Here is a 20,280-nt window from a genome sequence, read left to right on the forward strand (position 1 = left end):
GCTATTCAGGAGGCTGAGGATCATGGTTTGAAGGCAGCACAGGCAGGAAAGTCCATGAGGCTCTTATCTCCAGTTAGCAAGCCAAAACCTGGAAGTGGAGCTGTGGCTCAAATGGTAGAGCTCTACCACTTGAGGGGAAAACTATGGAACAGTGCCAAGGCCCTGAGATTAAGCTCCAGTACCAGAGCATGCACGCACGCACGCACATGCACACACACAGAAGGTACAGAGAAAATGCCATTGAATTTAGTTAATATGAGCTCATTGGTGTTTTTTTTTTTTTTTCTGTTGTTGTTGGTGGTCATGGGGCTTGAACTTGGGGCCTGGGCACTATCCCTGATCCCTGAGTTCTTTTGCTCAAGGTTAGAGCTCTACCACTTTGAACCACAGCATCACTTCCAGTTTTCTGGTGGTTAATTGGAGACAAGAGTTTTATGGACTTTCCTGCCCAGGTTGGGTTGAACCACAGTCTTTAGATTTCAACCTCCTGAATAGTTAGGATTAGAGGCGTAAGCCACCAGTGCCTGGCTTCTTTGGACTTTTAACAATTTTTTTTTTTAAAATTTTTTTTTTTGGGTCCGGTCGTGGGGCCCGAACTCTGGGCCTGAGCGCTGTCCCTCAGCTCTTCAGCTCAAGGCTTGTGCCCTACCACTTGAGCCACAGCGCCACTTCCGGCTTTTTTTTTCTTTTTGCTTATGTGGTGCTGAGGAATCGAACCCAGGGCCTTGAGCATGCAAGGCAAGCGCTCTACCACTGAGCCACCTTCCCAGCCCCACTTTTAACAATTTTAAGTTGATGTTAAAATGACTTTTTGAAGCAAGTTTCTTGGAGGTCAATTGCCTATATTTTATAAACAGGAGTCTTGGCCCAGGTGAAATGGCTCATGCCTATATTCCTAGGTATTCTTAGAAGGCTGAGATCTGAGGATTGTGGGTCAAAGGTAGGCTGGGTAGAAAAAGACCATGAGACTCCATATCCAATTAAGCAGAAAAAAAGCCAGACTGGAGGCATAGTTCAGGAGGTAGAGTGCCAGCAGGGAGCTAGAAATCCAAGTGGGAGTAAAAGGTGATGAGTTCAAGCTCTTATACCTGCACCAAGTGGGGGGGAGGGGGAAGAGGGAGGGAGGCAGTTTGGATCTTCATCATAATAGTTAACATTCACTGAGCACCTATTATGCATCAGGCAATCAGGGCTCTTGGGGCTGTAACCCACTGACTACTCACAATAGTGGAAGAGGTATGCCCATCTATGACCTTGCTTTAAGGAGGAGGAAACTGAGGCACACAGCTTAAGGTAGTGAAGAGAATAGATGTCAGGGCTTGGATTTGAACTCTAAAATTCTTATTCCCTCCCCTCCTCAGCCAGACTTTTCTTGTTTCTACTTCTATCTTAGGAAGAGGTTGAAGCATTTGAGAAATCCTTAGTGGTCATGAGCAAAATTGTAATTGCCCAAACCTTTGTAGCCTGATTTTAGTATAAGACCCTTCTCACTCACAGAGGGAACTAGGCAACCTACAAATTGAATTATGAAAGCAAAGGGATAAAAAGCATAGGCTTGTCTCATGGAAGCATCCAGAAAAAAAAATCCTTGCACAGTTAGGGGGATGAAATCTGTGCCAGATAATGGCTGAAGGCCAGTGATGGTCACTGCGCAAAGCTTTGTGTGGTCTCCTTGGTCAGACATTTGATTCTCTTCTGCTTTAAGCCGCTGTCTCAAGAGGAAGGTGTAAATGTGGAAGACAGACATGAGCAGGTAAACCTCGCTGGAGTTCCAGGAAAGCACATTCAAGCACCACCATACTCTTTTCACCCATCAGATTGGCAGAAATGAAAACTGGCAGAAGGTAAATGCTGGCAGGATGGTGAGGAAATGTACCCTCTTCCTGTATTGTTCCAGGGAGTGTGCAAATTGCCAGTCTTTGGGGAAAGTCTTCTGCTTGTATTTCTCTTTCTCTTTTTGTTATGCTGGGGATTGAACTTGGGATCAAAACTCTGGATCACACTCAGAATCTCTTGAATGCTAGGCAAACACCAAGCTGCATCTCCAGCCCCTGTCTGTGTTTATTAATCATAAAAATATGCATTTATTAACAATAAAAAAGCCAATCTTATTTGGGGGACTTTATTCCACAGAAATAAAACCATCAGTATGTGAGGATATATGGATAAGGATATTTATGGCACCCATATTTAGAGTAGGGAAATCACCTGAATTTAGAAATAGGGGAAATAATTGGATAAATTATGGCCCAGGTGTCCTATGAGACATTATACAACAAATAAAACAATGAGTTAGGTGCAGATCTATAGGCCTAGAGGTGTATTTGGGACAAATGGTTAAATGCAAACAGCAGATTGCAAAGAGATACATGTGACTCAATCCCATTTTTATAAAAAAGTAAATTCCTTAGCGATGTGCCTTTACTTTGTGTTTTTGGGTGGAACTTGGAGAAAGAATAATGTCCCTTAACAAGTAGGAGTGGCTTTGGTATCTCAGAGCTCAGAGGGGCAAAGAGAATAGTATTCCTTTGTTTTTGTTTTTGTTTTTGGTACCAGTCCTGGGGCTTGAACTCAGGGCCTAGCCTGGACACCGTCCCTGAGCCTTTTCACTCAAAAGATGGCACTTTATTACTTGAGCCATAGTTCCACTTTTGGGGTTTTGGCGGTTCACTGGCCATGAGTCTCACAGACTTTTCCTTCTTGAGCTTGTTTTGAACTGAGATCCTCAAATATCAGCCTCTGCAGTAGCCAGGATTGGCAGGTATGAGTCACTGTGGGAGGGTGCTTTCCTTTGGGTAGGGGATCTATAGAGAGCGTCCATTTTGTACTTATGTAATTTGCAATTAGGTAAATTGAAGAAAAATATGGTAGAAGGGAAGGAGATGCTCACTGTGACTGGATGTGATGTCAGGATGGACAAATGACCCGTGATTACTGAAGTTCATTGATCACTGCCTCTGGGGCCCTGCATGGCTTGAAGAACTTCGCTGGTCATCGCTGTGTGTGTGTGAGGTCAGTGCCTGGAAGAACTGCGGGTCGCAGGGGTTAAATGACCCACTCAAGCTTGCACAGTGAGGGCTTGGAACCCAGGTGTGTCTTACTGGGAAGCTATATTCTAACTCTTTACCATATGGCTCCACTCTGCAACTGTGGCAGTTTCCTGCGGTCTAATCGATGGTTCCTCCTCGGCTTCTATCTCTGCTTCTGTTTTCACTCTGCCCTTATATTTGGAAACCATAAAAGGGAACTAACCTGCCATTTTCAGAAGAAGGCCTTGAGACCCTGGCAGAGTGGAACTTTTTGTTTCCTGCTTAGGACAGCAGGGAGTCTCCTAAAGAGAGAAACTGAGTCATGAAGCTATCTGAAAGGGCACCTCCCATCTTGGGAACTGGACTCCAGTCCTGTGCCTGGTCCTTGGCTCCTTCCGGTCAGTCAGTTGTTAGGTTTTGTTTTGTTCTGTGTTAATCTTATCTCCTGAGGTTTTCCCATGGACTCCCATTGCTTTCTCCATCCAGAGAGAACTCTGGATCTTAATCATCTCGACTGTGCAGACAAAGCTCTTGCTAGAAAGACCCCAAGGATCCTCCAGGCTACTGTGTGGCACGTGTGAGGAATGTGAGGCCCAGAAAGCTTGAGCAGCATGTCTGAGGTTAGAACCCAGTTGCTCTGCTTTTCATTCTGGGTTCCTATTGCCAGGGAGATCACTTGTAGCACTTCCAGCATTTTCTCTTCTACTTTGAAACTATGTAGATGGGTACAAAACCAGAGATCTTCCTGTCTCCACCTTCCAAATGTTGGGATTACAGGTGTGCACCATCACAGTGGGTTGTGCTTGCTTTTTAGTTCACCTTTATGATGCCATTTGAGTCGTCTTTTTTGTTATTTTTAAAAATGGTTTCTCCCTAATTGCATGGAAGGGGTAATATATGCATTTGGTATTTTTAAAAGGGAGGAGCCTGATGCTGGTGTCTCACACTTGTAATCCTACCTATTCAAGAGGCTGAGAGTTGAGGATCTTAGTTTGAAGCCAACTACTGGCAGAAAAGTCCATGAGACTCGTATCTCCAATTAACCATCACCAACAAAAGTCTCAAGTGTGGGTGCAGCTCAAAGGTTAGGGTGCTATCCTTGAGCAAAAAAACTAAGGGAGTACATCCTGGCTGTGAATTCAAGCCCCAGCACCAACAGTTTACACACACACACACACACACACTTTTTTTTTTTAATGAAAAATGAAAGCTGGATGTGGTGGTATATCCCTGTAATCTCAGCACTCAGAAAGCAGGAGAAGGGAAAATTCAAGGCCAGCTTGGACAACATGGTTGGAGTCTGTCTCCATTAAACAAACATAACAGCAAGAATAATAAAATTGAACAGTACAACAAACGTAACTCCTCTTTCTTAACTCCTAGCTCTGGTCCCCAGAGACTAGTGCTAGCAATAGTGTCTTGTTAACCTTCCAGAGGTATCTCAATTAATAATCTATATTCGAGATCATTCTGTATTAGCACACATAGCGCTCATTATTTTTAATGGCTGCGTGGGATTAAATCATTTTGTTAGCTCTTCCCCAAATGATGTACGAGTAAGTAGTTCCCAGTTTTTGCCTATAGACAGTGTTATAGTTCCTGTTTGTACACTACCTTGCATCTACACTGGTGCCACAACAGGATACACTTGTCCAGGTAAGATTCCTGGGTCAAAGGGCACATGCATTGTCAGCCAAAGCTATGGTACTAATTTATGTTTCCCAAAGACTGTAGTGTTTTTCTGTTCTCCACACAGGCCTAAGATTAAAACAACAACTGTCAAGTGTTATGGGCTTAAATTTGTTTTCCTTTGGCTGAGTACCTTAGACTACTACTCTGGCCTCAGTAACAGGTTGCCATAGACAGAAGTGGCTAATACAACAGAAATGTATTTCAGTTAAGGATGTGGGATGTCCTTGGGATGTCCAAGATGAAGGGGCTGCTGGTCAGTTCCAGTTTGGGCGAAGATGCTCTTCCTGGTTCTCCATCTTCACATGGCAGAGAGAGAAACCAGCTTCCGGCTCTCTCCTGTTTCATATCATTTCTTATAATTGGGGACTTTACTCTCATGCTAATGATCTCCCAAGGGCTAAAATTCCATTGTGGTTAACAACAGATCAGGTTTTGGGTGAGCCACCGATCTTTAGTCCTAGCCCTGCCAAGTGGCTACACCTGTTATCCTAGCTACTCAGGAGGCTGAGATCTGAGGATCACAGTTCAAAGCCAGCCTGGGCAGGAAAGTCTGTGAGACTTTTTTCTCCAGTTAACCACCAAAAAGCCACAAGTGGTTTAAGCTGTGTGGCTCAACTGCTAAAGCACCAGCCTTGAGCAAAAAAACTAAAGGACAAATGCTCGGGGCCTGAATTCAAGTCCTAGTACTATTAAAACAAACAAAACCCCCAAATCCTTGACTCCCAGCAGTGAGGTTGGGATTCCTCTTTTAAGGCCAACACTACCTAATCTGTTCACTTTTCGGTTAGGTTTTGTTCTGGGAGGTTTTTGTTGTTAAAACCTCCAGCCTTGCTGAACCATGCAATTGGTGTGGAGGGTGATGGGCGTTGGTCTGCTCTGATCACTCAGGTCTCAGTGTCATCCCACGTGCTGATGATGTGACAGCAAACACTATCATCTCCACAGCAATTTGTCACATTGGCTTGAGGTTAGTGGGTCACAATTAGAACCTTTTTTTCCTCAGGGTAAAACCATGTGCATTAGGGTGTCATAGCATAGTATGGCAACACAAAGCCCTTTGGCATCTTTCCAGCCAGCTTCCTGGGTTCAGACCTGGACTTAATGTAATCAGAAACCGTGTGAGCTTGGAAACATCATTGCAAACCTCTAAGGTTGGCCTTATTCCAGTTGAAAGTAACAGCAGCATCTGCAGTGGTGGTTCCAAGCTTCCCCCATCCAGGTCCCAAAGTGTCAAGCAGCTGTCACATACTTCAGTGATAATAAGTAGAACTCACAGCCTGTGGATCTTGCTGCAGCACCCTTCGTGGTAGTTCAAAAGCTCCATTCATATATTTTAAGACTTCTCTGCCTTAGTGGGGCACAAGTGGCTCATACTGGGAGGCTGAGATGCGAGGACTGGGGTGCAAAGCCAGGCTATGAGGAAAGTCTTATCTCCAATTAAGTGGAGGTGTGGCACAAGTTGTAAAGTGCCTGCCTTGAGTGATAAAGCTAAGGGGTCAGGCCCAGGCCCAGTTTAAGTCCCATTACACACACACACACACACACACACACACACAGTTACTAAACTTCCATCTCTCTCCACGGATTTCCATTCTTCCTCTTAGTTGCAAGTTTTGCCTTCCGCATCTTTTCAGGGGTAAAAAACCCAACAATTTGCCCTGGTGGCTGGAGAGCCTCCCATCCGCACTCTCCAGGCCCAATACCTCCCGGAAATGGAAATGTTGCTTACGGAAAGAAGGGAGCCAGGAGGGAGGATCTGCTCCCAACACAGCCATCGCCCGGAGCAAGAGTGCAGGAAACATTGATGCAACTTATGAATGAATGAATGCAGGCAGGCGAGCACGAACTAGAAGTAAGGAGTTTAAAAATGGTAACCGCACATAGTAGCACGGGGGTCACCGTGAGCACTCCCTGGATGTGGGTGTGCAGATCCCAGCAGGACAACTAGGCTGCGACGGGCACGGGTTCGAATCCCGAGATCTGGGGCAAGTGACCTAATCTCTTTGTGCTTCGGTTCTCCTCCTTGCGCGCGAGGCTTCGAGCCGAGAGCCTCCGGGGAGCTGCGGCGGGCCCCCCGACCCGGGGGCCCGGCCGGCGCGGCCGGAGCACCCGCCCGGGTCCCGAGGCCGCAGAGGGCGTGCCTCCGTGGGGAGGGGGACGAGGCCCGCGGTCCTCCCGCCCCGCCGAGGCCCCGGCCCGCGAGGGGCGGGGCGCCCACGCCGGAGCCAGCCCCGGGGCCCGCTCTCGGAGCCGGCCGCCCGCCAGGAGCCCGGCCGCCCCGTACTTCTTTCTCTTCCTCCCTCTTCCCGGCTCGAAGATCCGGCGGCGCTCGGCTCAGCAGCGCCGCCCCGGAGCCGCCGCCACCGCCGCCGCCGCCGCCGCCGCTGCTCCCGGCCCCTCCCCCGCCCGCTCCCCGCCCCCCCCCCCCCGCGCGGCCGGCGCCCGTCACGTGACCCGGCGCCAGCCAATGGCGGGCCGAGCCGCGGTCGGCGGCCGCCATTGCTGTCAGAGCGAGCGAGCCCGGGGAGGGAGGAGAAGCGAGGCTGACTGGGGAGGAGGGGGGGGTGGGGGAGGAAGAGGAAGGAGGGGACGTCGCTCGGCTGCCGGGGTCGCCCGCTGGCTTCGTCCGCACCCCCCCCTTCGCGAGTTCGTGCTCCGCGGCGGCGGCGGCTCGGAGGCGGCGGCGGCGGCGGCGGCGGCTCCGGGGCTCGCCTCCCCTCACGCGCCGGCGGGGCCCGAGGGGGACTCGGTGGCTGGAGATAAACAAGGCGGCGGCGGCGGCGGAGGAGGAGGAGGTGGCGGCGGCGGCGGCGGCGACGGCGGCGGAGGAGCCGGGAAGGCGGAGGCGGCGGCCGGCCCCGCAGCGCCAGCCCGAGAGGCAGCGGCGGCCCTGAGAGGCGGGGAGGGCGCCGGGCCGCGCGGACAGCGCCCCCCGCCGCCGCCGGAGCCCGAGCCGTAGCCGCCGCCGCCCGAGCAGGAAGGAGCCGCGCGCCGACCCCCCCCCCCCCCCGCGCCCGCGCGCCCGCCGGCCCGGGCCCGCCGCCCCCGGCGCGGCGTCGCCGCCGCGGCGCCTGCCTCCCGCCCGGCCGCCCGCCGGCCCTCGCGCCCTCCCTCGGCCGCGGCGGCGCCCCGGCCGCCCCGCGCTCCCCGGCGAGGCGCCGCCGCCCGGCCCGGCCTCGCCTCGGACGCCTCGCTCCGACATGCCCCGCTCTGGCGGCCGGGCTCGCGGAGGATCATGACTGCGGCAGCGAACTGGGTGGCGAACGGGGCGAGCCTGGAGGATTGTCACTCCAACCTCTTCTCGCTGGTGAGTCGTGGGGGCCGCGCGTGCGCGCGCGCGGGAGCGGGAGCGAGAGCGAGTGAGTGAGTGAGTGAGTGAGCGCGGGGCGGGGGCCGGGCCGGGCCGGGCCGGGCCGGGCGCGGGGCTGAGGGAGGGGGCGGGGGGCCCGGCCGCGCCGCCGCCGCCGCCGCCGACCAACTTTCTCCTCCCGCCGCCGGGACTGCGCCCCTCCCTCGCGTCTCCCGGACGGTCGCCCCTCTCAGATCCTCCCCCGCCCCCTCCCTCCCTCCTTCCCTCCCTCCCTCCCCCTCTCCTCTCTCCCTTTTGGATCTTCTCCCCCTCGCCTCGGATGCCAGCCCGTGTTTATTTGGCTCTTTAAAAGCCATCGGTGAGCGCGGCGTTCGGCGTGGAATTGGCGTGTGGAAGTCTCCGGGCTGCGGGTTCTGGGTCGCACTCCCCACGCCCACCCTCCGTGGCAAATCACACCCCCTGCCCCTCCCCTTTCTCTGTCTCCCCCCCCCCCCCCCCCCCCCGTGTGCGAGGCTCTGCCTGGCGCTGCTGCCCGCGCCCGCGAGCGGCCGCCCGCTGCCCTCCGGTCGGGTCGCCCGCCCTGTGCATTTACAAAGACAAAAATCACCTTCCGCGACGACGCCCGCCGTTTCCCCCGCGCGCCGCCGGAGGAGCGTGTGGGCCAAGGACGGGCTCCGGCCCCGACGCGGCCGCGATTGTAAACACGGACGGCCGCCTGCCTCGGGGTTACTACGCCCGAGAGCCCGAAAGCCCCTGCCCCGAGCCGCGGAGCCGCGGAGGCGCGGAGCCGCGGAGCCGCGGAGGCGAGACGCTGCCGCCGCTCCCCCTCCGCCCGTGTCTTTTAACAACTGTTTCCCCTATCCTAACAACACACACGCACTCACACACAGAGCCACAAGCCGGGCGACTCGATAACAGCGTTTTTATCTGCCTTCGCCTCTCTCCTCTGATAATTGACAACTTTTCCCTGGGATTCGCCTCCTCGCCGGCCTTAATCTTGCAGCAGTTAGGTTGTCGATTGTTCTCCTGGAAGCCTGCTACCCAGCGACGGCGCCTAGATTCATCGAAATTAAAAATGGATAGGGCTCCGGCAACTCTTTCTTGGCAGTGGCAGTGACATTTGGTGGTAAATGCCATCTTTGCTTTTTATTGGGTCGTATTACCTGGCTCCGAAAGCATTCACGTTGTTAAACCTGGCGTTTAGGCTAATAATTGCAGTGCGTGGTCTTTAAATATGTGCTTTGTGCCGGAGTTACTGTATGTATAGTTATGTGCCCGGGAGAGTACGAATTTGTTTAAATATTGAGCAAAGATTTGTAAACAGATGTAAGGCAATTATGTTTCAAGTTCAGAATATAATTGGAAAATTGGCTGAACGGCTTATTTAATTTAGTCTTAAAACCCCAATTTATTTTAAATTGTGTACCCTGTTTTTTGCGGGGAGTGCCTGTTACCTTTTGGGGAACAAACAGTTGTAGATTATTTTCTGCAACCTCTGTTGTAGATAGAAGCATTATTTTATCTTAATCCTTGTTTACACTGGATAATTTGCTGTTCAAATTGTAATTAGTTACATTTAATTATGGGTAGCATAGATGCTTTTTTTCTTTGAAACTAATGGAGAAATACAAATTCTTGCCAACTTTTCAAGTGGAAGTGTTATTGAATGTTAGTTTATGCAGATAAAGTAAACCTTTGATTTTTATCTACAAAGACTGAATGACACAGTATCATTGCTTCGACTATAGCAATAGGCTATTTTTGTGTGTGTGTGTTGATCGTGGGGCTATTTTTTAATCCAATATTTTAATCCAGTTATTAATCTGGATAAGTAATTGTAAGTTGTAGTTTTTCCTATCAATGTGTTAATTCTCCCTTGATGTTTTGATATGTGAGAATAAAACACCTATTATTGCCCCTTCTTTTTCTCCCTCAATCTTGTCATTTAGTATTAGGTTCAAGGATTTTCATAGATCAGCAAACGTATTGATCAAAGGGTACTTAAAATGGTTTTTGTTTGGCAGCTGGTGACCACATTGACACTTTTACAGGTAATTAAAATAACCAAGTAGACCCATACTAGTGAGGAGAGAGCGCCCAAATTACCATCTATCATGCTGACTAGTAATGGCTTGTGTGTCGGCGGCTAATTTATATACAGTAAATTTTGTCGACAGATCAAACTATATGTGTAGTTACTCTTTTGGATAATTTCTTCTGTATTTTTTAAAGGTTAAGTAAATGTGGTAATGTTAAAGAAGGTGTTTGGGTTTCTTTTATGGAAACAGTTTTGTAGAAGAGGATAGGTCTTAATTTTTAAAAATTATGAGACAGACTGCTGACCTGTAAGGTTTTCTGGCTCCAAGATTTTTTTCTTGCAAATCATGTACATCAACAACCTAGAATATTAAAAACATGATACCTAAGTACATTATATACAGTTGTTAATTCCCAAGGAAGTATCTTAAAATAGAGCATGATTTATATAAAAAGTTGACTCAATAATGGGATCGTGTGTGTGATATATACTTGCAGATTGGTTTTTTTTTTTTTTTATTGCAAGGATTTCTTTTAATATAACAGGGTTAAGTAGGGAGAAATAGGAAAAGAGAAACATTTCCAGCTCCTCATGCAGGAAATGGGAACTTAGAAGATTCCAAGCCTACAGTTTTTTGTTTTGGTTTGTGAGCAGAAAAAAAGTATCACTTCTGAAGAATTGTTCTAGGTACTACTATTATTAGTTTGAGTGAAATACAAGTTAAAGATTAGTTTGTATCACAGAAATGACCCACCCACTTTCTGTTCCCTTGAAGTGGTCATACGGATTAGTTAAAGTGGATTGTGCAACCATATGCCTTATGATTGTTGGTAATCTTTACTTTGTTTCCTGGTTCTCTATCACAGCATCACATTCTGTAAATTATCTTTTCAACCTCCCATTCCTCATTCTTAACCAGTGAAAATGCCATTGTGGATGTATGATGTGGTTCATTGTATGTGTTTCTTCCTACTGCTGTGAGATTTGTAGTCTGCATTAAATACATGCCCGGCTGTGCCTTTGTGACTCAAAATTGTTTTCTCGTGCTGTCCATCACATTTCTGGTGACCCTTGCTGTGTATTCCAGTTACGATTCAGCTAAGTGAGTTAAATCTGACTTTTTGGAAAGTGCAGCAATGCACCCTATGGTAGTGAGTTCACCCTAGTGGAAAGACACATCATAATTTCCAGATGTTACTTTTTGTTTTTGTTTCTCTATGGAAGTATAGGGAGAAAGTAATTTTTGTGTCTTTTAGCTAGATTGAAGGAGCCATCACTAATTCTTAAGATACTTACTTCACATGCATATTGTTTTACTTGCTTTAGCATATTGCTGACTATAGGTAATTGGGTGATGTTCTCAAATTCTCACTAAATTAAAACACATGTACACACATCAGTACTTAATTCTTATTGAGGACTTTTAATTTTATATTTGAAGCTTTTAAGGTAACCTGTGGACCTAATTTCTTTTTAGCTTAGTTTTTTTTTCTCTCTCTAGAAGTAGTAGAGAATTGTAAAAATCTTCAAAATCTGAACGGGGAGGACTTTCAAATGAAAATGACTAAAATAAATGATTAATCTTCTAAAGTGCTAAAATACTGTGTGGATATTTAAAAAAAATCTCAATTTGCAATTTTAATATTTACATTTGAAGCATTTTTATGGTTCATTTCCTTTATTGAACATATTTATAATTTGCTAATGTGTGTTTTCTGTTTGGCATTTGTTGTTAGTAGCACATGGTGTTGCAGTATTTATTATTAATAGCAATAATTGCCACCCGGTAATAGTTGCCATATTAACCTCCAATTGCTAGTAAATATTTTTAAGTACATAATAGACAGCAATTTAAGGCATAGAGTAGCAGTTTACTGGACCATTTTTAAAGAGCTATTTGTATGTGTGATGAGTTCATAATTTTAAAGAGAAAATCATGTACCTAAGACATGAATGCTACAAATGTTTTGCTCTTCTATTGCTTGATGGTGCTCAATGGGAAAAAGTTAGGTTGATTTGTTCGTTTCCTTTTCTTCATGAGGAATGGGTGTTGGTGTGTGTATTTAGGACTGGAAGAGTTCTTTGAGTTTATGCCAGGTGCTTAAATAGCTTGGTTATTACTTTCTTTGGAATGCTCTGATCATTCTTTTCATGAGTGTATTAGATATTTAATTCTGGGAACAATCTCAAGGCATTCTGTTAAGTAACATTAAGTTATAGTAGTGACTTCTATTAGTTATGGGAAGTCCATCTTTTTTGTTTACTGGCTAATTTAGTGTGAGGATTGTAGTCACAAACACTTTATTAGAGATTTTCTGTACTCTGAGATTAATAAGAAAATTGTGATGAAACTGTTTCATTGTAAGGAGATGATTTATCTGGATATTTAAATGAATAGTTCAGCTATCTCTAAAAATTTGATTCAGAGATGGATTAAATTTTTTGGATTGTGACTTAATTTTGATAGAAGAAAATAAAAATAATCTTCTTTAAACTAGTAGAAGAAATGAATTTTTTTTTTTTTTTTTTGGTTAGTTGTGGGGCCTGAACTCTGGGCCTGAGCGCTGTCCCTCAGCTCCTCAGCTCTAGGCTAGTGCTCTACCACTTGAGCCACAGTGCCACTTCCGGCGTTTTCTGCTTATGTGGTCCTGAAGAATGGAACCCAGGGCCTCATACATGCAAGGCAAGCACTCTACCTCTGAGCCACCTTCCCAGCCATGAATTGTATTTTTGCCAGAGGATGTTTTATTTCACAGGAGCTAGCCAGTGAGAGATTTTATGAAAATTAGTAATGTAGTCAAATATTAGGTGTTCATAGGTAAGCTGTGCACTATTCATTCTAAATATTTACTAGAAATAGAAAGGAATTCTGAATATTGCTATTAGCATTTAAGATGCTGTATGTGCCAATCTGTTTCACAAACTGTGTTGTGACTTATAAGAATTTCTATTTTGTCATTTGATGGAACATTTCTGTTTTAAGAAGTTACACTTAATGCATTGCAAAGCGAGTTAATTAGATAGGCTAAAGATGTGCCTATGGGATATTGCTTAAAACAAAAACAAAACAGCCTCAAAGAATCAAAAAACACCCATATCTTTGTTTTCAAAGGATTTGTTGAGAGTTTTAGGATTTTTGAGTCAAGCCTGTCATTAGTGGCTCACACCTGTAATCCTATTTACTTAGAGGGCTGAGATCTAAGGATCTGTGTTTAAAGCCAGCCGAGCCAGGAAAGTCTGTAAGGCTTTTTTTTTCTTTTTCTAAACTTTACAGTTAACCACCAAAAAGTCAGAGTAGAATTGTGGCTCAAGTGGTAGAGTGCTATCTTTGAGTGAAAAAGCTCAGGGACAGTGCCCAGACCCTGAACGAAAACACACACACACACGCACACACGCACACACGCACACACGCACACACGCACACACGCACACACGCACACACGCACACACGCGCGCGCACAAAATTTAAGTCAATATTTGTAGTGTTCTTGGAGTTTAGGACTTCTTTCCCCCTCTTGAGTTCAGATAATTTCCTTTTATAGTATATGCTTTCATTGTTTATTTGAAAGATTTGAAGGTGTTAGCTTTGTTCTGTTGAGGGAATTCACTTTATTACATAGGGGAGATGATATTCCATTAATCTTGGTAAATATTAACATAAATGAGGATTTGTGAGTTGAGACTCATTTACATGAATTAAATATGTATGCTTTCCCAATTTTTGTTCGGTATAGTCACTCATGTACATATATAGATTATCTAGCATAGTTTTCCAGCCTTGCTTCAGTTGAAAGATTTTAAGTTTTGTGTTGTTTGTTTCAGAGAATTTCCTTATTTTACTATGTTTTGTTACTTAATTTTTTAGATTATCTGTAGTACAGAGTAGATTCTGTTTTCATAAGTGGATATAATAAATCATCTGTAGGAAATCTTATTTTACTTGTTTTTTCTATTAACTTTTTTTGTTATGTTTGTTGAAGTGTTTTCCTTTTTTTGTATTTTTTGTGTTTTCCTTTTTTATGGTAATGTATATTATGTATGCTGATATATATTATGCTATGTATATTTGGATTTTAGTCCTAAAAAGGATTACTTTTTTTTTTCTTTTTCCATGAAAATTAGGACAATCGTTTCCAAGAATGTTATTTTCATTGGAACCTCTATAGTTTATGATGCAAGTTTCTTTCTTTTTGGTTGGTTGTGGGGCTTAAACTCAAGGCCTAGGTGCTGTCCCTGAGCTTTTCCACTGAAGTCTAGTGTTTTATCACTTTGAGCCACAGGGTCACTTCTGGTTTTCTGGTGGCTAATTGGAGATAAGAATCTCATGGACTTTCCTGCCTGGCTGGCTTTAAACCTTGATCCTTAGTTCTAACTAAAGATCCTGAGTAGTTAGGAATACAGTCATGAGCCACTGGTGCTGGCCTTGTGTGTCTGTGCAGGGGGGAGTAAAGTCGGGGAGGAGATGCTGGCTCCCGGGGCTTGATCTCAGGCACTATCAATGAGCTTCTTTTTCCATCACTTGAGCCACAGCTCTGCTTCCTGCTTTTTTTTTTTTTTTTTGAGTAGCTTGTAAGAGTCTCATGAACTTTCCTGCCCTGGTTGGCTTTGAACTTTGATCCTCAGATCTTACTTCTAGAGTAGCTAGGATTACAGGTGTGAGCCACCGGTGCCTAGCTGGCTATTATGCAAGTTTCTTAATGTTTATTGTTTTATTCTAAAGGAATTATGACAATCATATTAAAAGTGTATTTCTACTATTATAAAATAGCTCAAGGCCCTAGCTGACTGCTTTCTACATTTCATACTTCTTTCATGTAACACAGAGCTCTGATGGCCACTTTCTACATTATGTACATCTTTAAGTATAGTGAAATTTCTTAACTGTTTAAAGAAATGTCAGGGTTGATTATATTAAAATTTCATTTGTGTCTTTATTTTGTGCAGTTTAAATTTGTAAATAGGGGAAGGTGAACTTAAGGGAAATTTCTGTTTCCTTTCCTCTTTTCTTTTTAATCATCAGATGCTTTTGACTATAGTAATTCTTAGTTTATGTTAAGCCACTGCATATAACTGGACATATTTGATTTTAAATTGAGGAAAACAAATTTCAATTGAAATACACGATCATGAACAGAATTTTTATAATACTGAAAGGAATTTCAAACAGTTATAATCTAATGTTATTAAACTTTTGAAAAATTCCTTTTTTTTTTTTTTTTTTGAGATAGTTTTACAAGGCAGTCCCAGGCTGGCCTGGAACATAAGCTCTTCCTTCCTCAGCTTCTTAGGTGCTGGGAGTTAAGTTTGCACCGCTGTACCTAGCTACTTGATCTTTTATCCCCTCTCAGAGACCATACATTGGTAATCTAATGACTAAATGCTTTTGAGTGAGGTCTATGAGCTTCTTTATATTTGTGGATTGTTCATAGAAAAAATAGAAAGATGTTTAAATTCACCTGAATTTAATTTAAGAAGTAATAAGTTGACCATTCTCATGATTGAATTTAATGTTCTGAAGAGAAATAAGGGAAAAAATACATATATGTACCTCTTGAGCATTAGAACCAGCTCCTAGTTTTTGGGTCCGGTCGTGGGGCCTGAACTCTGGGCCTGGGCACTGTCCCTCAGCTCTTCAGCTCAAGGCTAGAGCTCTACCACTTGAACCACAGCGCCACTTCCGGCTTTTTTTTTTTTCTTATGTGGTGCTGAGGAATCAAACCCAGGGCCTCGAGCATGCAAGGCAAGTGCTCTACCACTAAGCCAACTTCCCAGCCCTAGCTCCTAGTTTTTATATGCAGACATACTGGGCATTAAATCCTGATTCAGTGTTTGTGTGTCTGTGCACATGCTGATACGGGCTTGAACTCAAAGCCTCTTGCATATTAGGCTTGCCTTGTTAATAGCTGGTATTCTACCGTTTGAGCTCAGCCTCCAGTTCATCATTTGTGTTGGCTAATTGGAAGTGGGGTCCCTCAGACTTTTCTGCCTCAGGTGGTTGAGATCCTTGAGGTCTTAAGTCTATTGAGTAGCTAGGATTACATGCTTGAGCCACTTGGGCTTGGCTTAATTTTTTTTTTTTTTTCTTTTAAGTTCAAATGTCCATCCTCTCTGAGGCTTTCCCTGACTTCCTCAGGCAGATCTGATGTACTCCTTGTATGTAGTTTTGATAGGCAGATGAGCTTTGGGGAGCCAGTGACCCTGTCAAAATCATCTTTGCCTTCTCTCCAAAGGTGAGCACTCATTCACTAAACTAATGACTCTTCTCCATTCCCAGAGGGCATTTTTCAAATGTCCATTTGTGTTCTGATCATAAGTATGCAATTTTTATTTCAACTTATTTACATGTTTTGTGTTCTCAGTATGTATTACCTAGGCTGATTGAAGGTTTTGTAGCTTGGTACTGTTTTAGGGGAATTCTAGAAAAATCTATATTAAAGATAATGACAAGTGATCATGAGACGGTCCTTACCTCAGAGGAATAGGAATTTAGTATTAGATTTTCTTTTCTTTTTTTTTTTTTTTGGGTCCGGTCGTGGGGCCTGAACTTTGGGCCTGGGCACTGTCCCTCAGCTCTTCAGCTCAAGGCTAGCGCTCTACCACTTGAGCCACAGTGCCACTTCCGGCTTTTTTCTTTTTGCTTATGTGGTGCTGAGGAATCGAACCCAGGGCCTTGAGCATGCAAGGCAAGCGCTCTTACCACTGAGCCACCTTCCCAGCCTAGTATTAGATTTTCTATGGTAACTAAACTATAGATTTTGGGACCTATTGGTTCCAGGAAAACCTTGGTTACTCAAGGGAAAGATCTTAAGCTAACCACGACTAAAACTGTGGGGTAGCTCTAGACAGTTGGAATAATAAAGTGACTTAAGTCTAGTAGTTATGGTGCAATTGTGTTATTTTAATACCTTTTTTGTTTTTGGAGTTGGAAAGGGAGCAGATGACATTGTTGTGGTAGTTCTTGTGTCTTTTCCCATAAATAAGCCATGACTAAGGGGGGAAAACCTTGAAAAATTTATCCTTAAGTGTTGCTTTTCATTTGTTTGTATGTGATTTACAGTTGTACATTGTGCTTTTAAGGTGCTGGGAGTTTGTGCTGTACCAACTGATCTGTTAGGAATTGAACTGCGGCTCTTATTTGGTAATTTAAGCTATTAATTCCTTGGCACCTCCATAGTGCTCTTTGAACTTTAAATAGTAGTTCTATTAACATTTTGATTTTTGTCTCTGGGAACATTAGGCAGTGTACTTAAGAAATACATTTTTCTTCTAAAGACAAAATTGAGTTTAGTGTGATACTCGGTGTCACAGCTTTTACTGTAGTTTGAAAAGAGAGAAGTCAGTTGTTGGCTAATTCTTTTTTCCACTTAATAACATGGCAGTTATCAAAAATATTTAGCCCTCATTGAAGGAAGGAAATCTCTTCCACAAATTTGTAGTTTTCCTATTAGTCATGTTGACTATGTGTATTAACTTTTATCCAGAAGTTTAAAGCTTATGTGTTGATAGTCTTCAAATTCTAAAATAATTAGAAAAAGTTACTTTGTAAGTTTGTTTTCATAAACTCTCCTTGACTTCTGTCACTATGTAGCTATTTACCTTGTACTTAATTATGTGTGTTATAGAACTCAAATACTGTTTTTCTTTTTTTTATTTTATTGTGAAAATACCGTACAGAGGGGTTACAATTACATGGGCAAGATAATGAGTACATTTCTTATCAAGCATTGTTGCCTCCTCCTTTGTTTCCCCTTCCCATTCTTCTCCTAGACTCCCCCCTGTTTTTCACAGCATTTTTAAAGGGAATGATCTTACACTGGAGAGTGTCAGGCATATGATCCTGGGCAAGCGCAGGCACTCCTGAACTTTACCTTCACCTGGGCTGTGGGACTGAGTTGACTTGAGCTGTGGGCTTGCCAGCTTCTAGGTGTAGGAGGGGCTACCTAAGTCTCAAGGGTGCTTGAGAGGAGGATGGAGAAGCAGGGACAGCTTCATGTTCTGCGGTGAGGGTTGAAGGCAGATTTGCCATTCTCTGCGAGGGTGCTCCCTGTACTCTCCTTGCCCAGAATCTTTCATTACAGTGCTTACAGTGCTGAGATCAGGGGTTTGGAGGTGTAGCTCAACTTAGAACCTTAGTCTAGCAAGCAAGCCAAGTGTAGGTACGAAGTGTAAGGCCCCAAATTCAAACTCCAGTACCCCCCTTCCTCCCCTCCCCCCCAAAAGAAAAAAAGTTGATCAGTGGCACGTTCTGTGATGTCATCAGGCAAATAATTCTGTATTTCTGTCTCCTAGTTCTTCTAAAAATCTTGTAAAGACAGGCTTTAAGCTTGCTGTTTTATGAGGATTTCTGAGACCTACTTAGATGAAAGAGGAAATTGAAATTGGGAGTAAGATAGTATAGAGTGGTCAATAAACTAGGGTGGTCAATAAACTAATATTTAAGTTTTTTTATCCTATGTTTGAGAACTTTAGGACATGTATAATTCATTTAGGAGTAATGTACATCAGAAATGATTTAAAAACGTAGTTTAAGCTTATAGAAAGGTGTGGGGAAAAACATACAAGTAAAGTTTAATTTCTAGGATGCTGTCTGTTAAGTACGGAGGGAGAACTACGTGGACTGCATAATGCCTTATGAGACTAGAAAAACGGAGTTCGGAACTGGATCATGAGAGCTGGATGGATGTGACTTGGTAGAAGGGAATAACAGGATATCCTTAGAGGGTTGATTGGCAACTCTAAATCTCTTTAGCTGCGATTCTTTACTGAAATGCTATGAGGGGGGGAGCATGTCTTTTTTTTTAAACTCTGGGCCTGGGCGCTGTCTTTCAGCTCAAGGCTAGTGCACTACCACTTGAGCCACAGTGCCACTTCCAGTTTTCAGGTGGTTTATTGGAGCCCTGGCTGGCTTTGAAACGTGGTCTTCAGATCTCAGCCTTCTAGTAGCTAGGATTACAGGCGTGAGCCATCAACGCCTGGCAGGAGCAGGTCTTAAGTTGTGTTCTTGGTTTCTTTTAAACAATAGTATAAAGACATTATGATTATTGCTGTTGTTTGTGAGGCTTGAACTTTCAGCTGGGCGCTGTCCCTGAGCTCTTTTGCTCTACCATTGAACCACAACTCCATTTCTGTTTTTTGAGTGGTTGATTGTAGATAAGAGCCTCATAGGGATTTTTTTTCTGCCGGGGCTGGCTTTGAACAGCAGTTCTCAAATCTCTGCCTCCTGAGTAGCTAGGATTATAGGTGTGAGCCACCTGTGCTTGGCTGTACAAAAACTTACTGGAAGGGGATTTTTTTTTTTTAATTAAAAAACTCTTGTATTCCTGGAGTTCATTTTTTTTTCAAATTTTTTATTGTGATTAAGTGGTTACATAATTTCCCAAAGTTCACAGTATTGTGGGATAGTGATGCTTAGTTAAAGTCACGAACACATTCTAACTTTTATGGGGCAAATTGTCTACCATGGTCTATAACATTTATGAGTTCTATGAGCTTTGCGATACAGTTATTCCACATTGGGTGATATGTACATTTCTTTTGTTTTGCATAGCATCAACTGTTCCCTCTTTCCCACTTGTTCCCTCCCTCCCATCGCTGCCATTGAGTTGCTTAGTTCATTTTGATCAATGTCCAGTGCAGCTGATGGGTCCCACTGTTGTATATTTTCCCCTGATTCCATCTAGCTCTGTGTCGTCCTCCTGGTTTCCCTCCCGTGTGCACATATATACCATACATGTGATCAGCAGCATGGGGTTATTTAGTAGTGACTTGACCAGATGAGTGGAGGTCCTTTGTTTCTTAAGTCTTGTTAATTTTGTCGTATCACCTAACATTTTGGATTTAACATCCACTTATTAGGGAGACCATGTGCCGTTTGTCTCTTTGTTCTTGGCTTACCTCGCTCACCATGATTTCTTCTAGTTCCATCCATTTCCCTGCAAATGCCATTATTTTGTCCTTTCTAAAGGCTGCATAATATTCCATTGTGTATAGATACCACAATTTTTGAATCCATTCATCTGTGGTGGGACATCTGGGTTGTTTCCATATCCTGGCTATTGTGAACAGTGCTGCAATAAACACGGAGGTGCATGTGTCCTTGTATCCTGGTCCTGTTGTTCAGAATAGATGCCTAGAAGTGATATGACTGGGTCATAAGCGAGGCCAATATTTAGCTTTCTGAGGACCCTCCAGACTGCTTTCCAAACTGGTTG

At 44.4% G+C, this 20,280-nt stretch overlaps 1 protein-coding gene across 3 annotated transcripts in view; it reads left to right on the plus strand.

Annotated features, from left to right (window-relative positions):
• The first annotated feature begins 7,872 nt into the window (after positions 1 to 7,872).
• Med13l (mediator complex subunit 13L) overlaps positions 7,873 to 20,280 on the plus strand; it is a 207,107-nt gene continuing 194,699 nt past the window's right edge. For all 3 annotated transcript variants that reach the window (XR_011371693.1, XM_070021419.1, XM_070021420.1), the window contains exon 1: positions 7,873 to 8,028. Coding sequence is in view for 2 of the 3 variants with exons in the window: in XM_070021419.1 (XP_069877520.1) it covers positions 7,957 to 8,028 (72 nt within the window). In the remaining variant the exon portion in view is untranslated. The remainder of the gene's footprint in view (positions 8,029 to 20,280) is intronic.

The sequence above is a fragment of the Dipodomys merriami genome, unplaced genomic scaffold, assembly GCF_024711535.1.
Source record: "Dipodomys merriami isolate MVZ:Mamm:240054 unplaced genomic scaffold, mDipMer1.0.p SCAF_142, whole genome shotgun sequence".
Taxonomy (NCBI): Eukaryota; Metazoa; Chordata; class Mammalia; order Rodentia; family Heteromyidae; genus Dipodomys; species Dipodomys merriami.